This window comes from Trachypithecus francoisi, unplaced genomic scaffold, assembly GCF_009764315.1.
Source record: "Trachypithecus francoisi isolate TF-2019V2 unplaced genomic scaffold, Tfra_2.0 Lachesis_group5, whole genome shotgun sequence".
NCBI lineage: Eukaryota > Metazoa > Chordata > Mammalia > Primates > Cercopithecidae > Trachypithecus > Trachypithecus francoisi.
The window spans coordinates 69,733,500-69,757,380 of record NW_022681470.1 but is presented as its reverse complement, the minus strand read 5'-3'; the positions used below and the strand labels follow the sequence as shown (position 1 = coordinate 69,757,380).

General features: G+C 47.9%; 1 protein-coding gene and 1 non-coding gene across 4 annotated transcripts; one reads left to right on the top strand and one right to left on the bottom strand.

Moving 5' to 3' along the window:
- Positions 1-7,814: 7,814 nt before the first annotated feature.
- On the top strand, positions 7,815-22,154 carry BATF3 (basic leucine zipper ATF-like transcription factor 3). Of its 3 annotated transcripts, none has more exons than XM_033197237.1 (3): positions 7,815-8,292; positions 11,286-11,390; positions 21,592-22,154. In XM_033197237.1, exons 1-3 carry the CDS (start codon positions 8,143-8,145, stop codon positions 21,778-21,780), a joined length of 444 nt encoding a protein of 147 aa, XP_033053128.1. In that variant the 5' UTR covers positions 7,815-8,142; the 3' UTR covers positions 21,781-22,154. The 3 variants fall into 3 exon arrangements, with proteins under 3 accessions (XP_033053128.1, XP_033053129.1, XP_033053130.1); XM_033197238.1 differs by lacking the exon at positions 7,815-8,292 and adding an exon at positions 8,342-8,651; XM_033197239.1 differs by lacking the exon at positions 7,815-8,292 and adding an exon at positions 8,343-8,642 and having other exon boundaries at positions 11,283-11,390.
- On the bottom strand, positions 15,965-16,068 carry LOC117076966. Its single transcript, XR_004434575.1, has one exon. It is a non-coding gene; the product is annotated as a U6 spliceosomal RNA (small nuclear RNA).
- Positions 22,155-23,881: the final 1,727 nt, after the last annotated feature.

Sequence of the window (23,881 nt, the reverse complement as noted above, 5' to 3'; positions counted from 1 at the left end):
CTTTCTATGGGCCAGGTAGAGTCACTTGCTGGCATCCCACCATGAATACCTTCTTTACTGTCTTCTTCCCCCCCGCCACCCACTTTTTTCTCCTTCAGATTTTTCTTTTTTCTTTTATGCTTTTCCATAACCAATGCAATGCATAGAAGAGGATAATAACCTGACCTAATGTGATTAAGTGTTCTTCCCCAAGTCCCTCCCCCATTCTTTAGCAGAGGTGAGATGAACACCCAGGTTTGACTTGCTTTCTTCCTAGTCTTTCCTCTGTGAAAGTGGGAGAGAGAAGCCTGCCAGATAAGAAGTTTGGATGGAGCAAATGTGATGCATTTTGGATTAGGCTGCAGAACTGAGAGAGTCAGCCTGGGTTGCCTGCCCCCCTGGGAAATCCTGGGCTCCAGGGACACAGCCTCAGGGAGTCAATGTAGAACTGCCTGTGGAAGTTGGATGGGGGCGGAGGGTGGGGAGGTCCCCATCGTGTATTTATCTGTTCCTGTTTTCTTCACCTTCATCAAGATTCAACAAGTGATCTGAGAAACAAGTTGAGTTCTTCTGATCTTGAAATGTAGCCCACCTAAAAATGTTACCTAATTAGCTAGTAGGATTTTCACACAGTGCTGGCAGGACTCTTAATTCCAAGGCCGTTTGGTAATATGTGTCCAATACCTTGAAAATACAAATATTCCTTATTCTCAGCAATTCTATTCCTAGTGATTAAACCTAATGCTTGCCTGGGTGTGGTGGCTCACTCCTGCAATCCTAACACTTTGGGAGGCTGAAGAGGTTGCATTCCTTGAGGTCAGGAGTTTGAGACCAGCCTGACCAACATGTCCAAACCCCGTCTCTACTAAAAATACAAAAATTAGCCGGGTGTGAAAGCATGTGCTTGTGATCCCAGATACTCAGGAAGCTGAGACAGGAGAATTGCTTGAACCCAGGACAGTGGAGGTTGCAGTGAGCCAAAATCATGCCACAGAACACCAGCCTGGGTGAGACTCCGTTTCAAAAAAATAAATAAATCCCAGCACTTTGGGAGGCCAAGGCTGGCAGATCACAAGGTCAGGAGTTCAAGATCACCCTGGCCAATACAGTGAAACCCTGTCTACTAAAAATACAAAAGTTAGCCGGGCATGGTGGCAGATGCCTGTAGTCCCAGCTACATGGGAGGCTGAGGCAGGAGAATCACTTGAACCTGGGAGGCAGAGGTTGTAGTGAGCAGAGGTTGTGCCACTGCACTCCAGCCTGGGCAACAGAGCGAGACTCCATCTCAAATAAATAAATAAATAAATAAAATAATTTTTTAAAAACCCCTAAGGCCATAATCAGACAAGTGCAGACATATGTGAGTACAATGATATTAACAATGTTGTTTCATCATATGTAAAAATTAAAAACAGAATAGTAAGGACTTAGACCATCTATGACATATCTCTGCTATGGAAACTACATATTTAAAATAATGACAGATGTATATTTATTGTCATGAAAATATGCTCTATAACACTAAGTGAAAAAGCAGCTTAGAGTATGATTTCTTTTCTTTTCTTTTATTGAGATGGAGTTTCGCTCTTGTTGCCCAGGCTGGAGTGCAATGGCGCGATCTCAGCTCTCCATAATCTTTGCCTCCCCAATTCAAGTGATTCTCTTGCTTCAGCCTCCCGAGTAGCTGGGATTATAGGCACGTGCCACCATGACCAGCTAATTTTGTATTTTTAGTAGAGATGGGGTTTCTCCATGTTGGTCAGCCTGGTCTCGAACTCCCGACCTCAGGTGATCCACCTGCCTCGGCCTCCCAAAGTGCTGGGATTACAGGCGTGAGCCATTGTGCCTGGCCTAGAGTATGATTTCATGCATATAAGTACATATGTAGTATATACTTACATAGAAAAAAGTGGGAATGCAATAAAATATTAGCAGTTATCTCTGTGTGGATGCTTGGATTATGGAAAATCTTTTTCTTCTCTATGCTTTTCAGTTGATTCTAGATTGTACTATTAGGTATAACCAAGTATCCTAAAAATATGGACCCTTATGGCTCACATCTGTAATCCCAGCACTTTGGGAGGCGAAGACAGAGGGATCATCTGAGGTTGGGAGTTCGAGACCAGCCTGACCAACATAGAGAAACCCCGTCTCTACTAAAAATACAAAATTAGCTGGGTGTGGTGGCTCATGCCTGTAATCCCAGCTACTCAGGAGGCTGAAACAGGAGAATTGCTTGAACCCGGGAGGCGGAGGTTGTGGTGAGCTGAGATCACGACATTGCACTCCAGCCTGGGCAACAAGAGCAAAACTCCATCTCAAAAACAACAACAACAACAAACAAAAAGAATTGTCAGATTTGGAAAAAACTTCCATTACTTTTTTTATTTATGAGTTGTAACATTTCAGGGTATTTCATATTTTTCTTTTCCAGTGATTCATTTTAAATATGCTTAGAATTGATGACACTCATTAACCAATTTGTTATAAATGTCCTCATTGTGTTCGCATATTATGAGCTTGGTATTATCCTCATCAGTGTCAGTATTTCAGCTGAGAGCAGTAATAATTGTAAGTATTTTCCCATTGTGTTTATATGATCCATCCTTCCTCATTATCGAATCATCAAACAACCCAAAATCCTGTTCATTGCTTCCATTTGACATTTATCTTTTTCCCTGAATAAAGCAGTGCTTCTAGTATAATCTGAAATATGTTACAAATTGTTTATTAATATCAGACATATTTCTATTGATTTTAATTGTTTATCCTTAGCTCTTTCTTACATTTCATTAATTACATATGTTTTTTCTTTCAGTTCTTTAACACACACATACATTTAGAGATGAAAAAGGATGGTGTTCTTCATATATGAACAAATGTTTCACAACACATTTCCAATAGCGGTTAAAATTTCAAATATGCAACTCCAGATAACAAAGAAAAAAACCCTCTGGGTTTTTCAAAATGCAATTTGTAATTGTATAAGTTGTATTGTTGCTTTCATTACCGACAGGAGATAATTTGGTTTTGACTAGATGCAAACAAGAAATGAATCTTCTGTTTAGAACTTAGCACGTATGTTGATTTGAAGGATTTTCACAGACTGCTTCTGGGGCTCCCCTCCACCACCTTGATACATATATGTGTGGTGCAGGGCAGTGTAGGATATATTTATGTCTTAGTACAATAGATGTTGTCGAGTGAGTTAGCACAGTGGGTAGCTGGAATATTCCTGGCGGTCATACAAAATGTGTAGCAAACATGTGACCGTATACAGGAGTTCCTGAAACCCACATACCCTACTATATTAACATATCTGATTAAACTTTCCTTTGCTGGGTCCCTCAAATGTCCATAGCCATTGCAATACCACTAGATACGAAGAGACTGGGGGATGCTGGGGTGAAAACCAGTGGCCTTCACAGCTTATGGTTTAAATATCCTGTTTTTGCAAATTTTATTAAAACATATCACCATGTGGACACATTGCTACAGCCCCTTCTGAGCTGTCGTGACAGGGGCCTGTGTAAGTGAGGTGCCCGGAAGCTTAAGCTCTTTAGCTTCCTGGCAAATTTGCCTCGGCCTCTCCATTCCCAACATCTTCCAAGCCCCTATCCCAGCTATCCTGGATTATTGCTGTCATTTCCTGTTTCTTCCTTGCCCCTCTCAGTCCGTTCTTAACACTGCGACCAAAGCGATCTCATAAAAAACTCAAGTCAGATCACGTCATACCTCAGCCCAAAGGCTTCCAGTGTTTTCCATCTCATGCCCAGTAAAAGCAAGTAGCCCAGGAGGCTCCTCAAGACCTGGCTCTTACTGCGTTTTTGACCTCATCTCTTGGCCTCCACCCCTTCCTCACTCTACTTTCAGCCACATGAGCCTCCTGCAGTTTCTGGAGTGGCCAGGCAGGCTTTCACAGGGCTTTTGCATTTGCTGTTGGTGCAGCCTGGACCACTTCTTCCAGGTATCCAAAGGGCTGCCTCTCTCACCTCCTTCACAGAAGCCTGGCTGGACCTCCCTGTTCAAAAATGCACCTCTCCCCACACCTAGTCCCTATTCCCTGCTTTGTATTCTGCCATAAAATGTACCACCCTCTGACACACTACTAAATTTTGTTTATTGTCTGCTTTCCTCCACTGAAACGAGAGCTCCGGGAAGTGTGGATGGTTTTTTGTCCACTGCTGTATCCCAGTGCCTAGAACAGGGCCTGACACGCAGTGGCTGATTTCTGTCAAACACAGCGGATTCTGCCTTCAGCTTTCTATTCTCCATCCCCACCAGCAGCCCACAGGACCACCTTCTAAGGAAGGGCAATGAGAGTACAATGACTGAAAGGCCAATTTTCCTAAAAGAGAAGAGCAAAGGTGAACTAGTGACAGTGTTTGCTAGCACTGGAGTGATGCATTTTTATAAAGAGCTGTCTTTTGTGAAGTGAATCACCAGAGGGTTTGGTCACTGAGCTATAAACCTCTGGCACTTCCTCCCCGCCTTCCCAAAGATGTAATCCAGGGTAATTGTGGTATTAATCAGAAATTGCCAAATCATATAATTTCTCTTCCCGGTTCAAGGAAAATAATACAAATTAAAAGAAAATAAAAGGTAGAAGAAAAGGAGACTTTTTTTTTTTTTTTTTTTTTTTGAGACGGAGTCTTGCTCTGCCACCCAGGCTGGAGTGCAGTGGCCGGCTCTCAGCTCACTGCAAGCTCCGCCTCCCGGGTTCACGCCATTCTCCTGTCTCAGCCTCCCGAGTAGCTGGGACTACAGGCGCCCGCCTCGTCGCCCGGCTAGTTTTTTGTATTTTTTAGTAGAGACGGGGTTTCACCGTATTAGCCAGGATGGTCTCGATCTCCTGACCTCGTGATCCGCCCGTCTCGGCCTCCCAAAGTGCTGGGATTACAGGCTTGAGCCACCGCGCCCGGCCGAAAAGGAGACATTTGAAATGCTTATTCTTTATCTTTTCTTCATTTTTTTCTCCTTCTGACTAAAGAGAATAAAACAAACCAGAAAACATTACAGAAAAGCAAGGAGAAGTCTGTTATTAGAGCAAACCACTTGATCAGAGAAGTGCTGGCATTCTGGTGTGGTCAATGAGCTTAGTGCCATACAAATATATTTATATCGCTTATACATATGAAATGTTTTAAGATGCTAACAAAATAAAAACAATTTTTCAACAAGGACAGGTAAAAGAAATTATAATGTCAACATTATGCGAGAAAGGCTACCTTCAGGGTACGTTTTCTTCCAATCTTTTCATGCATACATTCGTACATACTGTTCCTGTCATATATGTGCTTTTTGTATCCTGATTTTTTTCTTACTTCAGATCAAATAAACATTCCATGTGGCAAATTTGTCTGTATGTTTGTAATTTTTTTTTTTTTTAAGAGGGTGTCACTCTTGCTCAGACGGGAGCGCAGTGGTGCAATCATGGCTCACTGCAGCCTTGAACTCCTGGACTCAAATGATCCTCCCACTTCAGCTTCTGGAGTAGCTGGGACTACAGGCGAGAGCCACTGCATCCAGCCTGCATGCTTGTAATTTTAAAGATGCATAACATTCTATCCTGTGGCAATAACATATTTTGTTTAGCCATCCAACTATAATTGGACATTTATGTTGCTTACATTTTTCACTCTTAAAATGTTATTATGAACTTTTAGTACATATAGTATTTCTCTCCCTAGTATTTTCAATGATCTTCCTAGGATGATTTTCTAGTAGTAGGAAAATTGAGTCAAAAGTGATGACTCCTTTATGGTTCTTGAAAGTGAGAGTAAAACTGCTTTCCAGCAGGTTTGTGCCAATTTACAATGAAGCCAGTGAAACGTGTGAGTACAAATTTCACCATACTCTCGCCAGCATTTGATATTACTACTTTTTATTTTGCTAATTTAAAAAGGATTCTTATTTTAATATGTATTTTCCTGTATCTATTTTCCTTGATTATTTCTTCTGCTGGGAAATGCCATTTCATGTCCCTTCTGCAATTTACCTTTGCAGGTTGTCTCAATATTCTTATTTTTTTAATGGGCTGTATATTAATCCTTCCTCATATGCACTGTATTTATTCAATCTGTTTTACATTTCTGGTTATACTGTCATCTAAAACAATTTAGCCCTTTTACACAGTTCAGATCTTATCAAGTCAGTTTCTCCTATTACATGTATTCTTTTAAAATCCTCTCCTTATCTCCACAACTTTATTTTATTTTATTTTATTTTATTTATTTGAGATAAGGTCTTGCTCTGTTGCCCAGGCTGGAGTGCAGTGGTGCAATCATAGCTCATTGCAGCCTCAAACTCCTGAGCTTAAGTGATCCTCCTGCCTCAGCATCCTGAGTAGCTGGGACTACAGGTGTGCACCACCACACTCCGCTAGTTGATTTCTTTTAATTTTTGGTAGAGATGGGGGTCTCACTATGTTGCCTTTGCTTCCGTGACTTAAATAAGAATTTAATTCTGCTTTAGCTCTCTGATTTTCATTTCTGTATCTACCTATTTAATCCATTCATTTTGATATATGATCTTTACATTGATCTCTATCCTAAGTGCTAACTAGTTAACCAAGACTAAATATATTTGAAGAAACCCTTGTATAACACAAGACAGTAGACTATGCCTATATAAAGAGTTCGTGTGTGCTGGGGCATGGTTCCAGGTTCCCTGGGGAGAGACAGGGAAGAAGCAGCCCCCAAGGACTTAAAATGTGATGTTCAGTGAGAAAAGTGGGTATGACTAGAATAAAGCATGGGAGTGCACGGGAATGTTCCCGAGGTGTTTCTACCTTGCCCTTCCGTGCATAAACAACACTGGAGAATGAAATCACTTCCGAAAATGATAACTCCTTGACCCAGAGGTTTTCCTAGCTCGGTAGAGTCCTTTTAGTGCTTCAGGAATGAGGGCTCTCAGCTGACCGAGTGCAATACATATACTGAGCACCCATTGAGTGTATGTAGAGTGCTATGCTAAGGACCTTGTGTGGGTACCTTGTGGGATGCAAAATAGTCCTGGGGCAACCACGAATGAAGCTGAGTGATGAAATAACGGAGATGAGAAGATTAATCCGGGCAGATAACCCAGCGTAGCGCTGGCTCTGCTGCGCAGCCTTGCTGGTGTGGAGTGAGTGTGGCGCTGCACCTCTAAAGGGCTGCGTCCACCCTCTTGTCTTCCTAACTCTCAGTTGGCCGAAGCTTCTCATCACACAGACAAGAATCTTTCCTGCTGGCCGCCAGGAAGCCAAGTTCACTCAAGTTCTCTCAAAGCTTTTGCAAGAGTGGGTCTTAAATCCTGGCGGGGGGCACGTGTACTCATTTAAGATTTAAAAAGGCATCGGAAATGCCTGGCCCCCATGCCCACTGCTGGCCACAAACCTGAAGACCCAAGCGACCACACTTGGTAGGCACTTCTGTCCTTCTGGTCTGGTTCCCACCCGCCCATCCCGAATCGCGGTTATCTTTCCCGGTGCTCACAGCATGCAGACCGCAGCCTGTGGCCGCTAGTGTTTCCTTTGCTAGGACCACGTGTAACTGTCTTGGCTTCACATCTTTTGACGGGCAGGCAGGTGGACAGGGACTTGCCCTATCTCAACCCGGTCCCCAGTTTGGCAGGAGCGGATAAATCTTGAAAGAAAAAGGATCTGAGCCATTTAACCGTGGCATGGCGGGTCCAGATCCCCAAACCTGTCACCAGTGACGTCCCACGTGGCAGATTCGCTCTCGGGGAAGCCCGTCACCGTTTCTGTCCGGGACACCCTCCCCCTGCCCACCCTCCGCTCCGGGAATTCACCCTCGGGGCCGCCCCGCCTCGCTCCCTCACACAGCCCAGCGGACCGGGGACGAGAAGGGCAGGCGCTCCCTGCAGAGTCCCTGGGGCGCCCGTGGCTCGGGGTGCGCGGTGGGACTCGGTGAAGCCGCCGTCCTCGTCCCAGAGCCGCGGCTCCGGGGCCGCTGGAGGAGTGAGAGTGGCACCCGGATGACTGATCGCCGCGGAGAAAGTGCCCCGGGACTGTGACCCCCGCGCCGGGAGGCGGGCGCAGGGCGTGGCTGAGACGCAGGAAGATGCCGCGAGGGGACTGGGAAAAAACCACCGACCCCAAAACACCCACTGTGTTTCTCAACCTGACTTCCCCGGTAGCGGCCGAAGGACCCCAAAGGCTGCATGGCGCCCCCCTGGCCCCCACCCGCCTGGGCGTCGCCTCGCGTGGGTGGGCTTCGCGTTCCCTCTGGGGTTTCAGAGCCACCACGTGACTTCCACGAAGCTCAGGGCGCCGGCGGAAAGTCGCAGCAGGGGTGGATTTGGGACCCCGAGGTGCGGAGAGAGGGCGGGCAGAGGAGGAAACGAGGCGGGGGTGGGAGAAGGAGGGCGGGGCAGACGTGGGACGGGAAGGACTGCTGCCCGGACTGGCGCGCTGGGACACCCGGGCCACGCGCGGAGGAGCTGGGAGAGCGGGAAGCCCGAGGGGGCGGGGCTGGCGCGGGGCCGTGGGTGCGGCACGAGGATGCCCGCGGCGGGACAGCGCCCGTAGGCAGCCCCGTGGGCAGGGCGTGCTGGCGGGCCGGGCCGGAGGAGCGCCCGGCATGTCGCAAGGGCTCCCGGCCGCCGGCAGCGTCCTGCAGAGGAGCGTCGCGGCGCCTGGGAACCAGCCGCAGCCGCAGCCGCAGCCGCAGGTAGCGGGCGGGAGGCTCAGGGAGGGTCGTGGGGTGCAGGGAACAGGTGCAGGGAACAGGCGCGCCGCGGGGGACGAGGAGGTGGGTGCCGGAGTTCCGTGGTGGTGACTGCGGAGGTGCAGAGGTTGCTGGTGCGGCCGGAGACAAGCAGAGGTAAGGGCGTGGGGGTGTGGGGGTGTGGAGGCGTGGGCGCGTGGGGGCGAGCCAGGGACCCCGGCGTGCGCACAGTGTCCGCGGCGCCTGGAATGGCTCCTGCGCCGGCTCTTGCGCCCTCTGGGAGGAGAAGCCCGAGGGCGCCCACGCCTGGCTGGGCCGGGCATGGCCGGTGCTCCCCGGCACGTGGGCTCCGCACTGCCCTGGGGGCCGCCCCATCCTCGCGCAGCCAGCGACTACCACCCCACCGCCCGCTACTGTAGCCCCTCCGGGCTTCCCCAGAGGTGGGCTGCCGATGGAATGGAGAAAGCGGGACTGGTCAGCCTGGGCGGGGGGACCTACAAAGGGCCGACTCCGCCCCCAGCTGGTGGAAACCCTTTGCCCCTTCCCAGTTCGCTGTCCCTTAGCAACGTTTACAGCTGAGCACTCAGGAAACAGACCAGGCTGGCCACAGGGACGGCCATCTGGAAACTTTGCCTGGGTCTTGGCCACCTGCCTTACGACGAAGACTGGGTCTTTTCATCCTTACTCCCCACCTTCCCAATTCAGCGCTGGGCACATGTCATCAGGTGACGCTGGAGTGTCACAGAGATCTGAGTTTGGGCTTCGGCTTTGCCACACACAGGCTGAGCAGCCTTGAGCAATTTGTTTAACCTCTCCGACCCTCCGTTTCCCCATCTGTAAAATGAATATAATAACATCGATCTCTCAGGATCTTTGAGACTGAATCAGATACGGTTAATAACGTAATACTATCTCTAACTTTTGCTCACCTCTTTCTGTGTTGACTAAATGTTTCTGCTGGGTTGGCAGGTGTGATCATGGTGATGAGTCCAGTTTAGAGTCAGCTCCCCGAGGGCAGTAGGCAGGCTGCTTTCTTGTGCTAGTGACTTTTTGATTACAGAGAGCAGAGGCATGAAAAACACTATGCAGAATACATTTTTTTTTTTTAAGTAGCAACTTCAACAAAGGCAGGTAACTTCTTGAGGGCATACTGTGTGCTGGGAGCTTTAGGACAAAATCTCATTTCATCGTATCCCAATCCTAAACATTAGGCTGTTAGCACCAAGTCTGCAGAGTTCACTGACCCTTTGTTTAGGGCTTGTATCCCCAGTGTCTAGGACAGTGTCTGGCACATGGTGGGTGCTCAGTTAATACCTATTGAAAGAATGAATGAATTATGCCTGCAATAAATGAGAAAACTGAAAATTTAGAGAATTTAAACCATTTACACAAGGCCATGTTGACACTAAGAGACAAAACTAGGATCGGTGTGATTCTAAAGCTAAAGAGCTGTCTTCTAACCACATGTTCCCCTGTAATGTTCTGGTTTTGTTTATCAAGACTTCTTTGCCTCTCTAGAAGATTGTATTTTCATACTTTGTCTCTGTTCCCTTAAGCTTCTATTTGCTATGTATGTTATTTATTCTTCTCCTTTTTATACTGTTATAAAAAATTCTTACCTGCAGTAACTTGGGAAGATGTGTGTCTTATTTGGAATACAGGACAAGATCAAATGATAACTGAAAATATCCGTTTTTGTGTTATTAACATTTGCATTCCATGAATATTAATAACTGAGTGGTTTTCCTGTATTTGTACCTCTTGGCTCTTAAACTCTGTAAGTGTGGTATTTTTCCCGCTTGGTGATGTCTTCTCATGGGGTTCTAGAAAGCAAATACTGCTCTACTTTTTCATGTTTTCTATAACTGGAGTGTTTTTACCACGGTTGGTACATTTTTCCGCCTGCCTGTTTCATGATCACTCTTGAGGGATTTGACTGAATTTGGTTAAATCTTATGTATAGCTAACAGCTTTCAAGACACATCAAAAATTTGCTTTCTGATTCACTCTGACTTCTGAAACAAAATGTCAGCCAAGCATTGTTCAAATGAGTACATTGTCAGTGGGGTTTAAGATCATTTGGTGTGTTGGTAGAGTTATGTGGTTGCAATTAGTTATAAGTGTAATCATGATTTGCATGCAGCATCAAAAGTACCTTTCATGTGTGGTGGTGTAAGGACTGGCAAACAGCAAGTTCCAGATAGCAGATCTCTCCACCACCCCCTGCCCCCGCCCAGCTTTCCAGTCTCAGATGGACAACATTGACACTACAGCTCTTCCAGGCACACGCCCTGTGGGCTAGAGGTTTATGAACGTTGGTTTGGAGACCAACAGACCTGAGTTCCACTTCCCACTCACCCACTTGGTGGCTGTTATACCTGGAGCAAGGTCCTTAACCCCTCTGAGTTTCTTATTCCTCATCTTTTAAACAGCAGTCACACCACACACTTCACACACTCACATGGTGAGTGCTCCTGGGCAAGGGGCTGTTGTGAGCCCATTGGTGTAGCAACGAGTGCTGCTGTCTACTGCAAAGCAAATGGTGAAACTCTGTGAACAACGCTGAGTGACGAGACAGGGCAGAGAAGGGTAAGGCGAGGGGCCACGACATCACGCCCACCCAATGTTTTTCCCCAGAGCCCTGAGGATGATGACAGGAAGGTCCGAAGGAGAGAAAAAAACCGAGTTGCTGCTCAGAGAAGTCGGAAGAAGCAGACCCAGAAGGCTGACAAGCTCCATGAGGTGAGACTGTGGTAGGGACAAGCCACCTGAGAACCACACCACCTCTGCCCTTGCACGGGAGTGGGGGTGATGGTATCACTGTTCTCTTTATCATGATTTCAGCAACATTCATATCTAATTTCTGCCAGGTCCTTCCAGCCCAGTGTTCTCACTGTTTGCTCACACACATGTTCATTTCTCCCTCATCCACCAGGTGCTTCTCATGTTCAAGTTTCTTTCATTATAAAACAAAACAAAGCCTCTTCTGGACCCTGATTCACTTTCAAGTTCTTGCTCCATTTCTTTCCTTCCCTTACATCCTTGCTTCTTGTTTTGCTTTTTTTTTTCCCTCCAAAGTAATCCCTTAACATCCTTGCTTCTTAAAAGAGTAGTTACACCTGTTGTCTCTGTGTCCCCGGTTCCTGGTTATTCCCCAATCCTCTGTGATTTAATTTCTGCTACCTCCTCTCCACCTGACACACATATATGCACACATAGACACACACATCCACACATGTACCCAACGTGCATGTGTACACACACACACACCCTACAGAAGCTGCTCCCACTGCAGCCACCTGTGCCCTGGCACTGCCCTATCCAGGACCCTCTTTCTGGTCTCATCATCCTTTACCTTGTTAGAACATTTGACACTTTGGACCCATCTCTTCTTAAAGCTTTCCCCTCTTTTGCTTCTAAAAGACCACATTTCCTAGTTTTCCTGATCCTCTTCACCAATTTTCTTTTCTCCATTTCTTTGTTAGCCTTCTACCCTCTATTTCCTTAAATGTTGGTGGTGACGAGTGTTTCAAACTCTGCCCTTTGTTTTTTCTCACCCTGGGAGACTTAATCTATTAATCTGTTCTCCCAGCATCAGCTCCCAACATTGATTACTCCAGGCAGGCCCTCTGTCCTGGACCCTAGACCCCATAACTTCAGCGTCTGCTGAGCTGTTTCCCCATGGGTCCACTGCAGGCTGCTGTGATGTACCACATCCATAAAAGAGTGTTATTATCCATTTACCCGGAGACTTTCTCTTTTCATTGTCTTCAAACTGTAATTAATGGAGCGAACCATCTTTCTTATCACTCAAATCAGAAGCCTAGGATTTATCCTAAGCCATTCCTTTTCCCTCCACCCTCATGCGTACACCTGCATAATCCTGCAGTTGGGACCTGGGGCTGCTCCATACCAGGAACTGGCCTCAAAAGCATCCAAGGATCTTTTTGATTGGAATGGGCCACGGTTCCATGTTCTTGTCTTTGTCGGGGTTGGTGTGCATAATTAAAGATTTTAGTTTAGCTCTTTCCTGCCATACTTTATTTTTTTGAGACAGGATCTTGCTCTGTTGCCCAGGCTGGAGTGCAATGGCATGATCATGGCTTGCTGCAGCCTTCACCTCCCAGGCTCAAGCAATCTTCCAACCTCTACCCTTAATTTTGTCTTTTGTTTTGTTTTGTTTGTTTTGAGACAGAGTCTCACTCTGTTGCCCAGGCTGGAGTGCAGTGGCACAATCTCGGCTCACTGCAACCTCTGCCTCCTGGGTTCTAGAGATTCTCCTGCCTCAGCCTCCCGAGTAGCTGGGACCACAGGTGCCCGCCACTATGCCCAGCTAATTTTTTGTATTTTTAGTAGAGACGGGGTTTCACCATGTTGGCCAGGCTGGTCTCGTCCTCCTGACCTCATGATTCGCCCACCTTGGCCTCCCAAGTGCTGGGATTACAGGCATGAGCCACCGCGCCTGGCCATTTTTGTAGTTTTGTAGAGATGGGGTTTTGCCATGTTGCTCAGGGTAGTTTCAGACTCCTGGACTCAAGTGATCCACCTGCCTTGGCCTCCCAAAGTGTTGGAATTACAGGCATGAGGCATTGTGCTAGGTCTTCTGCCATGCTTGTCTCAGCAAGGTCATTCTGGGGCACTGGCAACGTGAAGACTCTGAGATGTGTTGGGGAGAGGAGAGGAAAAGGGCAATCTTAAAACTCTAACAATAAACAAAGAACAAATTTAGAATGCACATACTCCACGGAGAGGTGACCTTCTGATATAAATTCACAGTGTGGCATAAATCATAAATGTCAGATTCTTTCCTGAAGTAAGAAGGCTGGGCCCTCGAAGGAGGCTGGGATCTCTAGACTAGTGTCACGGAAGGTCCCTCCCAGCCTTCATCCTGAAGAATTTCCACAGAAGAATGGTAATGCCCTTTGCCTCCTTTCTTTCTTCCCCATTGCTCCTGAAGCAATTGTGATTCTAGCATCATGTTACCAAAATAGTCCCCAGAGGGGACCTGTGGCTTCCAGTTAGTGCATGGCCCTATATTCAGACCACATGTGCTGCTGGATGGCCACGGCATTACTCCTGAAGAAGCTCCTAGTCCCAGCCAGGTGCATTAATATTTTTAAAAACTAGTTTTAAAAACATCAGTTGTAAGTCTGGACTGAATATGTATCCAGAGGACAAGGTCTTGGACAAGATCTTTCATGGAGCACGGTCAAGTAGATCCATTTCACAAATACCAAGCATTGCCATTGGGTCACAAAGAGAAGAAGAAGATCTCATGCCTTGCCTGTCGGTGGGAAACCTAGAATTTCCCAAGGAAACGATGTTAATTTCCTACTGCTGCTGAAACAAACTGTCACACATTGGGTGGTTTAAAATTTACTGTCTTACACTGTCTTACAGTTTTGGCAGTCACACATCAGAAGTGGGTCACATTGGGTCAAAATGAAGATGGCAGCAGGGCTGCCTTCCTTCTGGAGGTTCTGGAGAAGATTCGTTTTCTTGCTTTTTCCAGCTTCTGGAGGCTTCAGTGTTCCTGGGCTTATGGTCTCCTTCCATCTTCAGAGCCAGCAATGGCCGGTCGCATCTTTCTCAGGCTGCAATACTCTGGTGCTGTTTCCATTGTCACATCTTCTCTGACTCCCCGACACCCTCTTTCACTTACAAGGACCCTTAGGATTGCATTGGGTCTGCCTGGATAATTCAGGATAGTCTCCCCATCTCACGCTTCTTAATCATATCCGCATAGTCCCTTTTGCTATGTAAGGTGACATAGTCACAGGTTCAAGAGATTAGAATGTAGACTTCTGTGAGGGGTGGATCGATTATGCTGCCTGCCACAGAAGGTAATGTAAATACAGAACTTTACCACATTATCAAGAAAAGTACCTGTATGAAGCGTTGGCTCTCTCGCACTTTCTGTCACTGCTGCATTTGATAACCAAGTGAACCAGGTGCCTGGGAACTTCAGAGTGGTGCCACATTTACCCCTATCTGATCCCTCTTGGAACTGTGGGGTGGAGACCCCTTCTGTAGGGTCTCTGGCCTGCTCTCCAACCCAGAGACTGTGTTGCATGACAGTCATGCCAGCTGCCCTTTCCAGAAATGGGGCGGGTTGATCTGAAGCCCAGACCCTCCATGGAAGAGCACCCCTTCACCTGTCTCTCTGTGGGGCTGAAAGAATGGGTCAGGATTACGCGCCACTGGCAGATCACCTCAGCAAGGCCAGTTTTATTGAGAAACACAAGGTCAAAGAGGCTAGGACAGTGGCTCTACCTGTATACAGACCCCAGAGCTGTAGCCCTCACCTTAGCTTCACTAGCTCCACACAAGTGTCGCTGGTCACAAGTGGGTGTGAGGAAGCAGGCAACTGGCTTAGGAAAATGGAAATATATCCCAAACCTTCTGCAGAACCAGAGGAACATCATTTCTGAACCGAATCATTACTCACCATGTGAGTAATCCCTTCCCTGTTCCTTCCAGGAAAGCATTGTAGCTGTAGGGATCATTGGATGATTAAATCTACTATTGGAGGCAAGGTATCTGGTTTAAAAATGGTGTAAAGAACCCTTTTGCCAAGCTCCAGTGAGTTGAGCACAGAGCGCCTTGCACACTGTTTCTGGCCATGACAGCTCCTTAGGACCCCTGGACCTCCCAGGCCAATCTAGCATGGGGACACCATGCATAGGAACCTCCTCCTCAAATCTGGAGTGAGGCCAGCTCATTGGGAGACACCAGAGGGCCCAGAAAACAGCCACTGACAGCCACTGCCTACTGCTCCCTGGAGACTGTGGTGCATCAAAAGGGCTTTCTTCAGCTGTTCCTCTATCCCACACTGCAGGGATTGCATTTCTGAATATCTCAAAGTAACTCAAGCTCTTTAGTTGCATTTCTTGCATATCGTGAGGGGGGATATTTGGAGCAAACGTGTTTAAAGTTTCCAGTTTTTGACCAGGCACAGTGGCTCATGCCTGTGATCCAAGCTCTTTGGGAGGCTGAGGTGGGTGGATCACTTGAGGCCAGGAGTTTAAGACCAGCCTGGCCAACAGGGCGAAACCCCATTTCTACTAAAAATAGAAAAATTAGCCAGATATGGTGGCGTGTGCCTGTAGTCCCAACTACTCGGGAGGCTGAGGCAGGAGAATCGCTTGAACCTGGGAGGCGGAGGTTGCAGTGAGCCAAGATCGCGCCACTTCACTCCAGCCTGGGCAACAAGAGTTTCCACTTTTCTCTGCTCACCTCACTCACATACTCCACCTGCACTTGAGCCTCTGGTTTTTGGGGTTGTTTTTTACTCTTTGGTCTTCCTGGTTTTTAAAAAAAAAATGGAACACTTTATGAATTTGCATATTATCCTTGCGCAGGGGCCATGCTAATCCCTGTATCATTCCAATTTCAGTGTATGTGCTGCTCAAGTGAGCACTTGAGCCTCTGTTGCCTCCAACGCCCTGAGAAACTTGCTCCAACTGCAGCTCTTAGGAGTTTTTTGGCCACCTCCCTCCCCTCCTTGTTCTCCATCTCCAAAGGCCTAGGAGTGTCCGTCAAGGCGAGACCTCTCTAGAGGGAAGGATGGGGGAAGAGGCTGCACAGGCCAAGCCAGAGAGGCAGGGGCTGGGGTTCCCCTTCACGTAGAGTTTTCTGGGCAGCGGTTGCTGGCCGTTGGACTATGGTGATGAGAAGCGGTTCTTAGCATGTGTCTGTAGACCTCAGAGTTCACTGTGGGCTTTCAAATCATCCCTCCAACCCGCTCACACCTCCTGTGGGGATTTCGACCTGCATTCATCTCTGAACACTAGGCGCATGCCAAAGTCCACACTGACAAATGAGAACCAAAGTGAATAGGCAGGGTCTCCTCTCACCCAGGCTGAAAGGTGGCTCAGAAGTGGGTCAGACTGGTTCGACCAGACACCCCAAAGGTGTAAGACTGAGAAAGAATTTTGAGTCAGAAAAGGAAAGCAGCAGTGCCATCCTGAGGAGCCCCAAATGTCACAAACTGATGAATGACTTGGGCAATGTGATTGTGTTGTGTGTCGCCATGGTTTTTTCAGGTATTGCATGTTCTAAGAGGAAGCTTCATGCCAGCACCCATGTGGCTTAGAAACTGATTATGACGCTCATTTTTACAGCCCTTGCTGGTAACACAGTTTTTCTGCTGGGAAGTGCATCAGTGAAGGCTTGGGAGTAGACTTATTGTAAAGTACTGAGATCTTACAGCCTCTTACTTCTGGTAACCATCATGGGGAAATCTGGACCCAGACCCTGCCAACTAAACGCAGAATTGTTGATGCTACAAGAGAGCTGCAGTTGACCTTGAAGTTAGGAGTCAGATCCCAAGTCTGTGTGACCTTGGAAAAGTCACTGTACCTCTCAGAGCTTTAGTTTTCTAATTTGTGAAATGGGGTCTGTGTGTGGCTGTGGTCTCCTGGTGGCCTGTTCCTACTTCTTTCCTTATCACTGTAGTTGTCATCTCTGCTCCCTGGTACTCACTTCTTTACCAGTCTTTGATCCTGTCTTTAGCCTCAGAGGCACCCTGGACCCTGCGTATCCCTAGACAGCCCCTTGATCCCAGTCACTTGCTCCTAGATGCCCAGAACAGGGTTTCTCAGCCTCAACACTGTTGATGCGTGGGGCAGCATAATTCCTGGTTGTTGGGGATCTGTCCTCTGTGCTGTTGGACGTTGAGCAGCATCCCTGTCCTCTAGCCACATGATGTAGTAGCACCCCCCACTAACTGTGAGAACCCAAACTGTCACCATACACTGCCACTGTCCCCTGCTGACTGCCACAGTTGCCCTACTTGAGATCCACTGCCTTAGGCAGCTTCATTTCTGAGGCAGAACTGGGATCCACAGTGATTTCACCACCTCTAATTTTTAGGTGTCTGCTTTGAAACTGTCCTGGCAAATACCCAGAGAGGGAGTACAGCAACCTCAAACCCTCGTGTAGCAAAGGATTTGGAACTTGGCAGAATTAGAGCTAGATGGGTCATATTTTTGGAAATAATGAAGGGTTTAATGTTCTTTGCTTGCTTTTTGTTTGCGTTTACTCCAGGAATTTCTTCTGGGTGTGAGGTGGGTTTCATTTCTTCCCCCTTTTGCTGCTATTCGGTGTTCTCTGGCCTCTTCTTTCTTCCCTCCCAGCTCCTCTTTTTGTTTTCATAGGACTGGTCTCACCTATTTTGACTTCTTCTCTTCTTGTTATTCCCTCAGCTCAATAAAAGTCCCTTAGCCGGTTTATAAGTAAAGCTTAAATCCTGGAAGAGAAAGTCCCCGTGGAGAAGGCAGATGAGGGGCCCATGGGGCACCTGTGACGGGAAGCTCTGACGACTCTGAGCAGGGGTTGGGGGAGGGCAGGGGACCTCAGGGAAGCCTCAGGCCACAGGGCTGCGCACACGGCTTCCAGAGACAAAGCTGCGAAGCTCAGAGCCTCTTGCTGTGGAATTCAGTATATGTAGAAAGGCAGCTTGGAATATTCTACCAAAGGAAGAGGGCTTCTTGTCCTTCGGAATCTACTTAAAATGTTAACATGTTGGAACTATTCACATGTAGTCTCCATTTTACTTGAAAGTGAAGGGCATTTCCAGCTGCAGGGTGGAGTGTATGTGAGTGTGAGTGCTTATGTGAAAGTGAATGTGTGAAGTGTGGATGTGAGTCTGTGTGTGTGACTGAGTGTGTGAGGTGTGTGTATGTGTGTATGACTGTGTGACTGTGTGACTGTGTGTGAGTGTGTACATGTGTGAGAGTGTGTGTATGAGAGTGAATATGTGTTTGCGGATGTGTGTCAGTGTGTGGCTGTGTATGATTGTGTGTGAGTGTGTATGTGTGCGAGAGTGTGTGTGTGTGAGAGTGTGTGTGTTTGTGGACACATGTGTGACTCTGTGTATGTGTGTATGAGTGTGTGAGTGTGTGTTTGCAGATGCGTGTGTGTGCTGCAGCTTTTCTCATCCCTCTACTGCCTGCAGGATTCCCTTGACGCCTCAGCTTCCATCCCATCCTCCCATCCAGACTCTCCCCTTGCCCATGGAGGGCTTGTTGCTGGGTTTGTAGACAGAATTCTGACTCCAGAACTAGAGCTTGTCAGAGGCCAGAGGAGGGCGTGAGGGCTTGGGAGTGGGAGGCAGGGAGGAGGATGGACGCAGAATGGGGCCGGTATACTGGTGAAGCCACATGTTCCCAGAACAGCCTGCTGCCCTGGAGAGTGCTCCAGAACACCCTGGGAGCCTGCCTGGGGAATGGCTCAGATAGACTTTACAGGCAGCCCTGCCAGACCCCTTGCTTCTGAAAGGGAGGAAGATGCCGAGAGTCCATTATGAAAGGAAAGGATGGAGTTAAAGAAAAAGCAGAGGATGAGGGCTGAGGAATCACTGAGCATGTAGATGCTGGTGGTGTGGTGCATCAGGTGGAGGTAGAGGAGAGGAGTAGCAGAAGTTCCTAGGTCCTTTACATTTCTGATCTTTGGGGAGAGACATTACTTAATATGAGTGAGATTGAATATGATACAAAATAGAATAGAACACATAATAAAAGATGTGGTTCCTGTAGGTACTGTGGTCAGGGAAGCCTTCCTAGAGGTGGTGGGCTTGAGCTGAACCCACGCAGAAAAGGAGGAAGGCAGTCCAGTTGAGGATAACTGCATGAGCAAAGGGGCAGGATTGATAATTTGCATGTGTCTTTGGGGGCTATAAGATCAGATTTCTTTAGTGATACTCCCTTAAAATTACTACTCAGAGAGAAAGTGTGAAGAGTAACACAATTGGGCCCTGAGTTTGGGAAATGCATGGTGTGCATGATACAACAAAGCCTTACTATAAACTAGAAATGAATGAAAACATTTCAGCAAGATTTAAATGAGATTGCCAGCCTAGAGAGGGTCTCTATTGGCATGCCGTAGAGCTCTGCTATTGGCTATTTATTGTAGAACTTATTAATGACTTGGATGAAGAAAAGGAAGACCTGCATGTTAAGTTAGTGGATGGCTTAAAGCTGTGTGCTATCATCATTCATGAGACAATGCAATTGAGATTCAAAAAGATTTTGCGATTTTGCTGGGCTGGAAGATGTCCAAATAAGGAATGAAATTCAGTGGAGATGGATGTAAAACCCTACCCTTAAGCCCCGTAGCATCCATCATCATCCAAGGACAGACAAAGAAGCAGCACAGGCAGACAAATCTTGCATTTCTCTGCAGGCTCAGGGAGAATCCTCAGCAGCTTGGGCCCAGCACAGGAGAGGTCACTGCCACACGTTTGCCCTTGGCATGGTCTCCAGAACCATGCATTGCATCCTGGGAGCAACATTTTCTGAGATATTCTGGCAAATTGGAGTGTGTGTTGGTGAGGGTCCCCAGAAGGGCAAAGAAAAGCCTGATGCAAGGAACTCAGAGGACCTGAGACAACTGAGTTCAGAGAATATGTAAAGGGAAGTGGTACGGGGCTGTATCCTAACATTTTAAGAAGTGCGATGTTGAAAAAAGCATTGGATCTACTAGGTGTGGTTCTATTAAATAGAACCAAGCCCAATAGGTACATTTGAAAGTGGGAGAGTTTGGATCAGTACAAATAAGAGCTTTTTCTTTTCTTTTCCCTCCCTCCCTCCCTCCCTCCCTCCCTCTCTCCCTTCCTTCCTTCCTTTCTCTCTCTTTCTTTCTTTCTTTCTTTCTTCTTTCTTTTTTGTGTTGCGAACTTTCTCTGTTACCCAGGCTGGAGTGCTGTGCTGTAATCATGGCTTATTGCAGCCTCGAAATCCCAGGCTCAAGCAATCCTCCTGGCGGAGCCTCTCAAGTACCTGGGACTATAGGTGTGCATCACCATGCCTGGCTAATTAAAAAAAATTTTTTTAGAGATGGGGTCCCACTGTGTTGTCCAGGCTGGTCTCAAACTCCTGGCCTTAAGTGATCCCCCCACCTTGACCTCCCAAAGTGCTGAGATTACAAGCTTGTGTCACCATGCCCAGCAAAGAGGATTTGTCTTTTTTCTTTTCTTTTTTTTTTTTTGAGACGGAGTCTCGCTCTGTCGCCCAGACTGAAGTGCAGTGGCGCAATCTCAGCTCACTGCAAGCTCCGCCTCCCGGGTTTACGCCATTCTCCTGCCTCAGCCTCCCGAGTAGTAGCTGGGACTGCAGGTGCCCGCCACCTCGCCTGGCTAGTTTTTTGTATTTTTTAGTAGAGACGGGGTTTCACCGTGTTAGCCAGGATGATCTTGATCTCCTGACCTCATGATCCGCCCGTCTCGGCCTCCCAAAGTGCTGGGATTACAGGCTTGAGCCACTATGCCCAGCCCCTAAAGAGGATTTTTCTAGTAGAGCAGCCCAGAAATGACAGTCTGTCCATTGAGGGCAGGAGTGCCCAGAACAAGCTGGATATGGATGGTTTCTACATTGTGTGGATTGGGCTAAGGTTTCTCTCTGATCCCCTGCAGTTCTACGCCTCTGTAAACTCTGATGGGGAGGACACTGAACAGGTGAGTGCTGGAGCAAAGCCAAGGCAAGGGATGTTTTCGTTTGTTTGTTAGTGCAATCAACAAACATTTGTTGTGTTCCAGGCACTGTTCTAGGTGCTGGGAGTACAGCTGTGAACCCAATAGAGATCTTTGGAAGCACATCAGCATTTGGGGGAACTAACTGCACAGGGGCATGAGGGAGCTTTTTGGAGTGATGGCAATGTTCTGTGTATTGATCAACACAGGTGTATACATTTGTCAAAACTCACTGGATCATACTTAAAATAGATACATTTTATTTTATGTAAGTTATACCTCAATAAATAGTTTCTCCCAGTGGGAGGGGAGAGACACTCATCAAATAGACAAATACCTGAATATCTGAGTGGTGGAGGGGACATGCGTAACGAGACAGCTTTCATGGGCAAGAGGCAAGCAGTGCAGCACAGGAGGATGGAGGAAGGGAACACCACATCAGAAATGATGTTGCTCATTCTTTGTCTCCTCCAGGAATATGAGTGCCTGGAGCAAGAAAACACCATGCTGCGGAGAGAGATCGGGAAGCTGACAGAGGAGCTGAAGCACCTGACAGAGGCACTGAAGGAGCATGAGAAGATGTGTCCGCTGCTGCTCTGCCCCCTGAACTTTGTGCCAGTGCCTCCCCGGCCGGACCCCGTGGCCGGCTGCTTGCCCCGATGAAGCCAAGGACACTCCCCTGCCCAACGAGGAGCCTTGGTCATTTTCATACCAGGGAGGAAGGGTTTCCCTTCACAATTGTATACAGGGGGCACCTGTGGCCAGGCCTGCTCCTGGGAGCTCCAGGACTAGCCAGCTGTGTCCCCTGCAGACTGGGCTCAGCATGACATCCAACAGGCGCAAGACTCACAGAGCCCTTGTGCAGATCCAGCATGGAGGCCACCCTCAGGAATGACTTCTCATCCACCCTGGCAGCTATTAGGTTCTGCTGTTATGCAGAGCCATTTCCTCTAGAATTTGGATAATAAAGATGCTTATTGTCTCTCCCTTCTCCAGTTCTTGGAATTTAGAGGCACAATACACTTCCTTTTCCTGGAGAGGTCATCTTTTGTCTCCTCCGGGTGTTCTGTGGCTCATGGGTCTTGCTTCCCTGCCTGGCTACTCTCCCACAGCCACCTCCATGGCAGACAGGGGAGGTGGCTTTAGGGGGCTGTGTTGGAGCATAAACCAATGGGACTTCCTCGCCACTTCTAGGCCTTCAGAAGTCTTTGACCCAGCTGGGTCACAAAGGTGCATGCTGGGTGTGACCCGTGTCTTTGTCATGCTCTGCACAGCCTTCCACCTTGGCCAACTCTCACACCCATGCTGGACTTGCGTGGGACATTTTCTATTCCAGGTTGGTTTTCTCAACTGCACCGTCCACTCTCAGGCCACCTTCTTGTTCTATAGTAGGTGTAGCATGGGGGAGAAACTTTGTATTAGTCTGACTCACAACTGAGTGGAGAAATTTGTCTCTTTATTTAAACAAATATTTGGGTGGATGAGAAGAGCAATTTCTTTTCAAAAAGCCCTGTCTGCCCGACTCTCGTCTTTTGGGAAAAGCAGAACCAAGCCAGGTTGAAGTTGGCCCCAGCAAGGAAAGCCAACTGGGAAGACACTTCCCATCCTCCAATTCTCTTTTTCCCTGGAAGAGACGTGGTTCTGGAGGGTGGAGCCATTCCATCATAGAGGGAACAAGAAATGGGAACAGAAAGGAAAGTGCTTGGTTGTAAATGTAGATGGTTAAAGAAGAAAAGAAACAAGAAAGAAATAGAAGGCAGCCCCCTCCCAGGGGTGAAGGACTTGCTGACTCTGGGCTACTCCTCTCAACGCCCCCTTTCCTAGGGAGAGTTCCCCTTCCTACTGGAGGCCTGCCTGGTCTCTAACACTCACAGGCTGAAGGCTGCAAACTTGCCCTTGTCAGGCGTGTTGGAAGGCTGCTGTTAGCGAACAGAACTCTTGCCTGCTGGGAGTTCAGGGGCAGAAAGCATGATGCAAGATTTTAAAACAAGAGACATTAAAATAATTCATTCTGAACCCTCCACTTTGCAGAGAAGGGACTCAGGTGCAGCGAGGGGAAGAGACTTGCTCAAGGTCCCCCATGGGTGAGCAGCAGAACAAGGCTGAGACCTCAGGTGGTCTGCCACCTGATCCTCTGTGAATTGAGTCAGGTTGATGCAACAAGGAGATAAACTGGGTGCAGCTCAGCTAGTGTCGAAATGTGGCCTGTCTTTCCTTCTGCACGGTTCAGATGAGCACCCTGTCTGTGGTGGTGGACTTAGAGCCAGGGCCCCGGGGGTCTCTGCAGCGGTGAGTAGGAACATACGAAGTGTGCCTGGCACATGCAGGAGTTTTGCTGCTGTTGACTTTCAACTCCAGGAATTTGTGGCCTCCAGGAGTCTCAACTTGATCCTGCAGAACTTCCAAGTTCTCTAGGCTTGTGGACCCCTCTGACTGACCCGACTTCCAAAATCCAGCTGTCCTGACTGTCCACTGACCTGCTCTGACCCTTGTGGTCATTGCTGTTCTACTGTATGCTCTCCTACTCCACTGCTAACTCCAGGGTGTCCAGGCCTGCTGGCCCCATTGGCCTGCTTGTCCATAAGCCCTATCCAGCCTGACCTCAAGTAATCCCCTGGCTCCACGTCATAATCCTCATTAGTCCCCTAGCTTCCATTTGAGTAGAAGGCCTTGCCGTCCCCCAGCTCCTCTACTCTGGCTGGGAGGCTGGGGAGGAGAGGGTCCATGCGGGATGAGGCAAAGGACTATGTCCTGGAGGTGACGG

What these genes read in the sequence shown, in the direction of transcription:
- BATF3 (XM_033197237.1), top strand. Translation starts at nt 8,143, where the DNA reads ATGGCGCCCCCCTGGCCCCCACCCGCCTGGGCGTCGCCTCGCGTGGGT. An exon ending in GGTGGATTTGGGACCCCGAG is followed by an intron (nt 8,293 to 11,285) that starts GTGCGGAGAGAG and finishes GTTTTTCCCCAG; the next exon opens with AGCCCTGAGGATGATGACAG. An exon ending in AGGCTGACAAGCTCCATGAG is followed by an intron (nt 11,391 to 21,591) that starts GTGAGACTGTGG and finishes TGTCTCCTCCAG; the next exon opens with GAATATGAGTGCCTGGAGCA.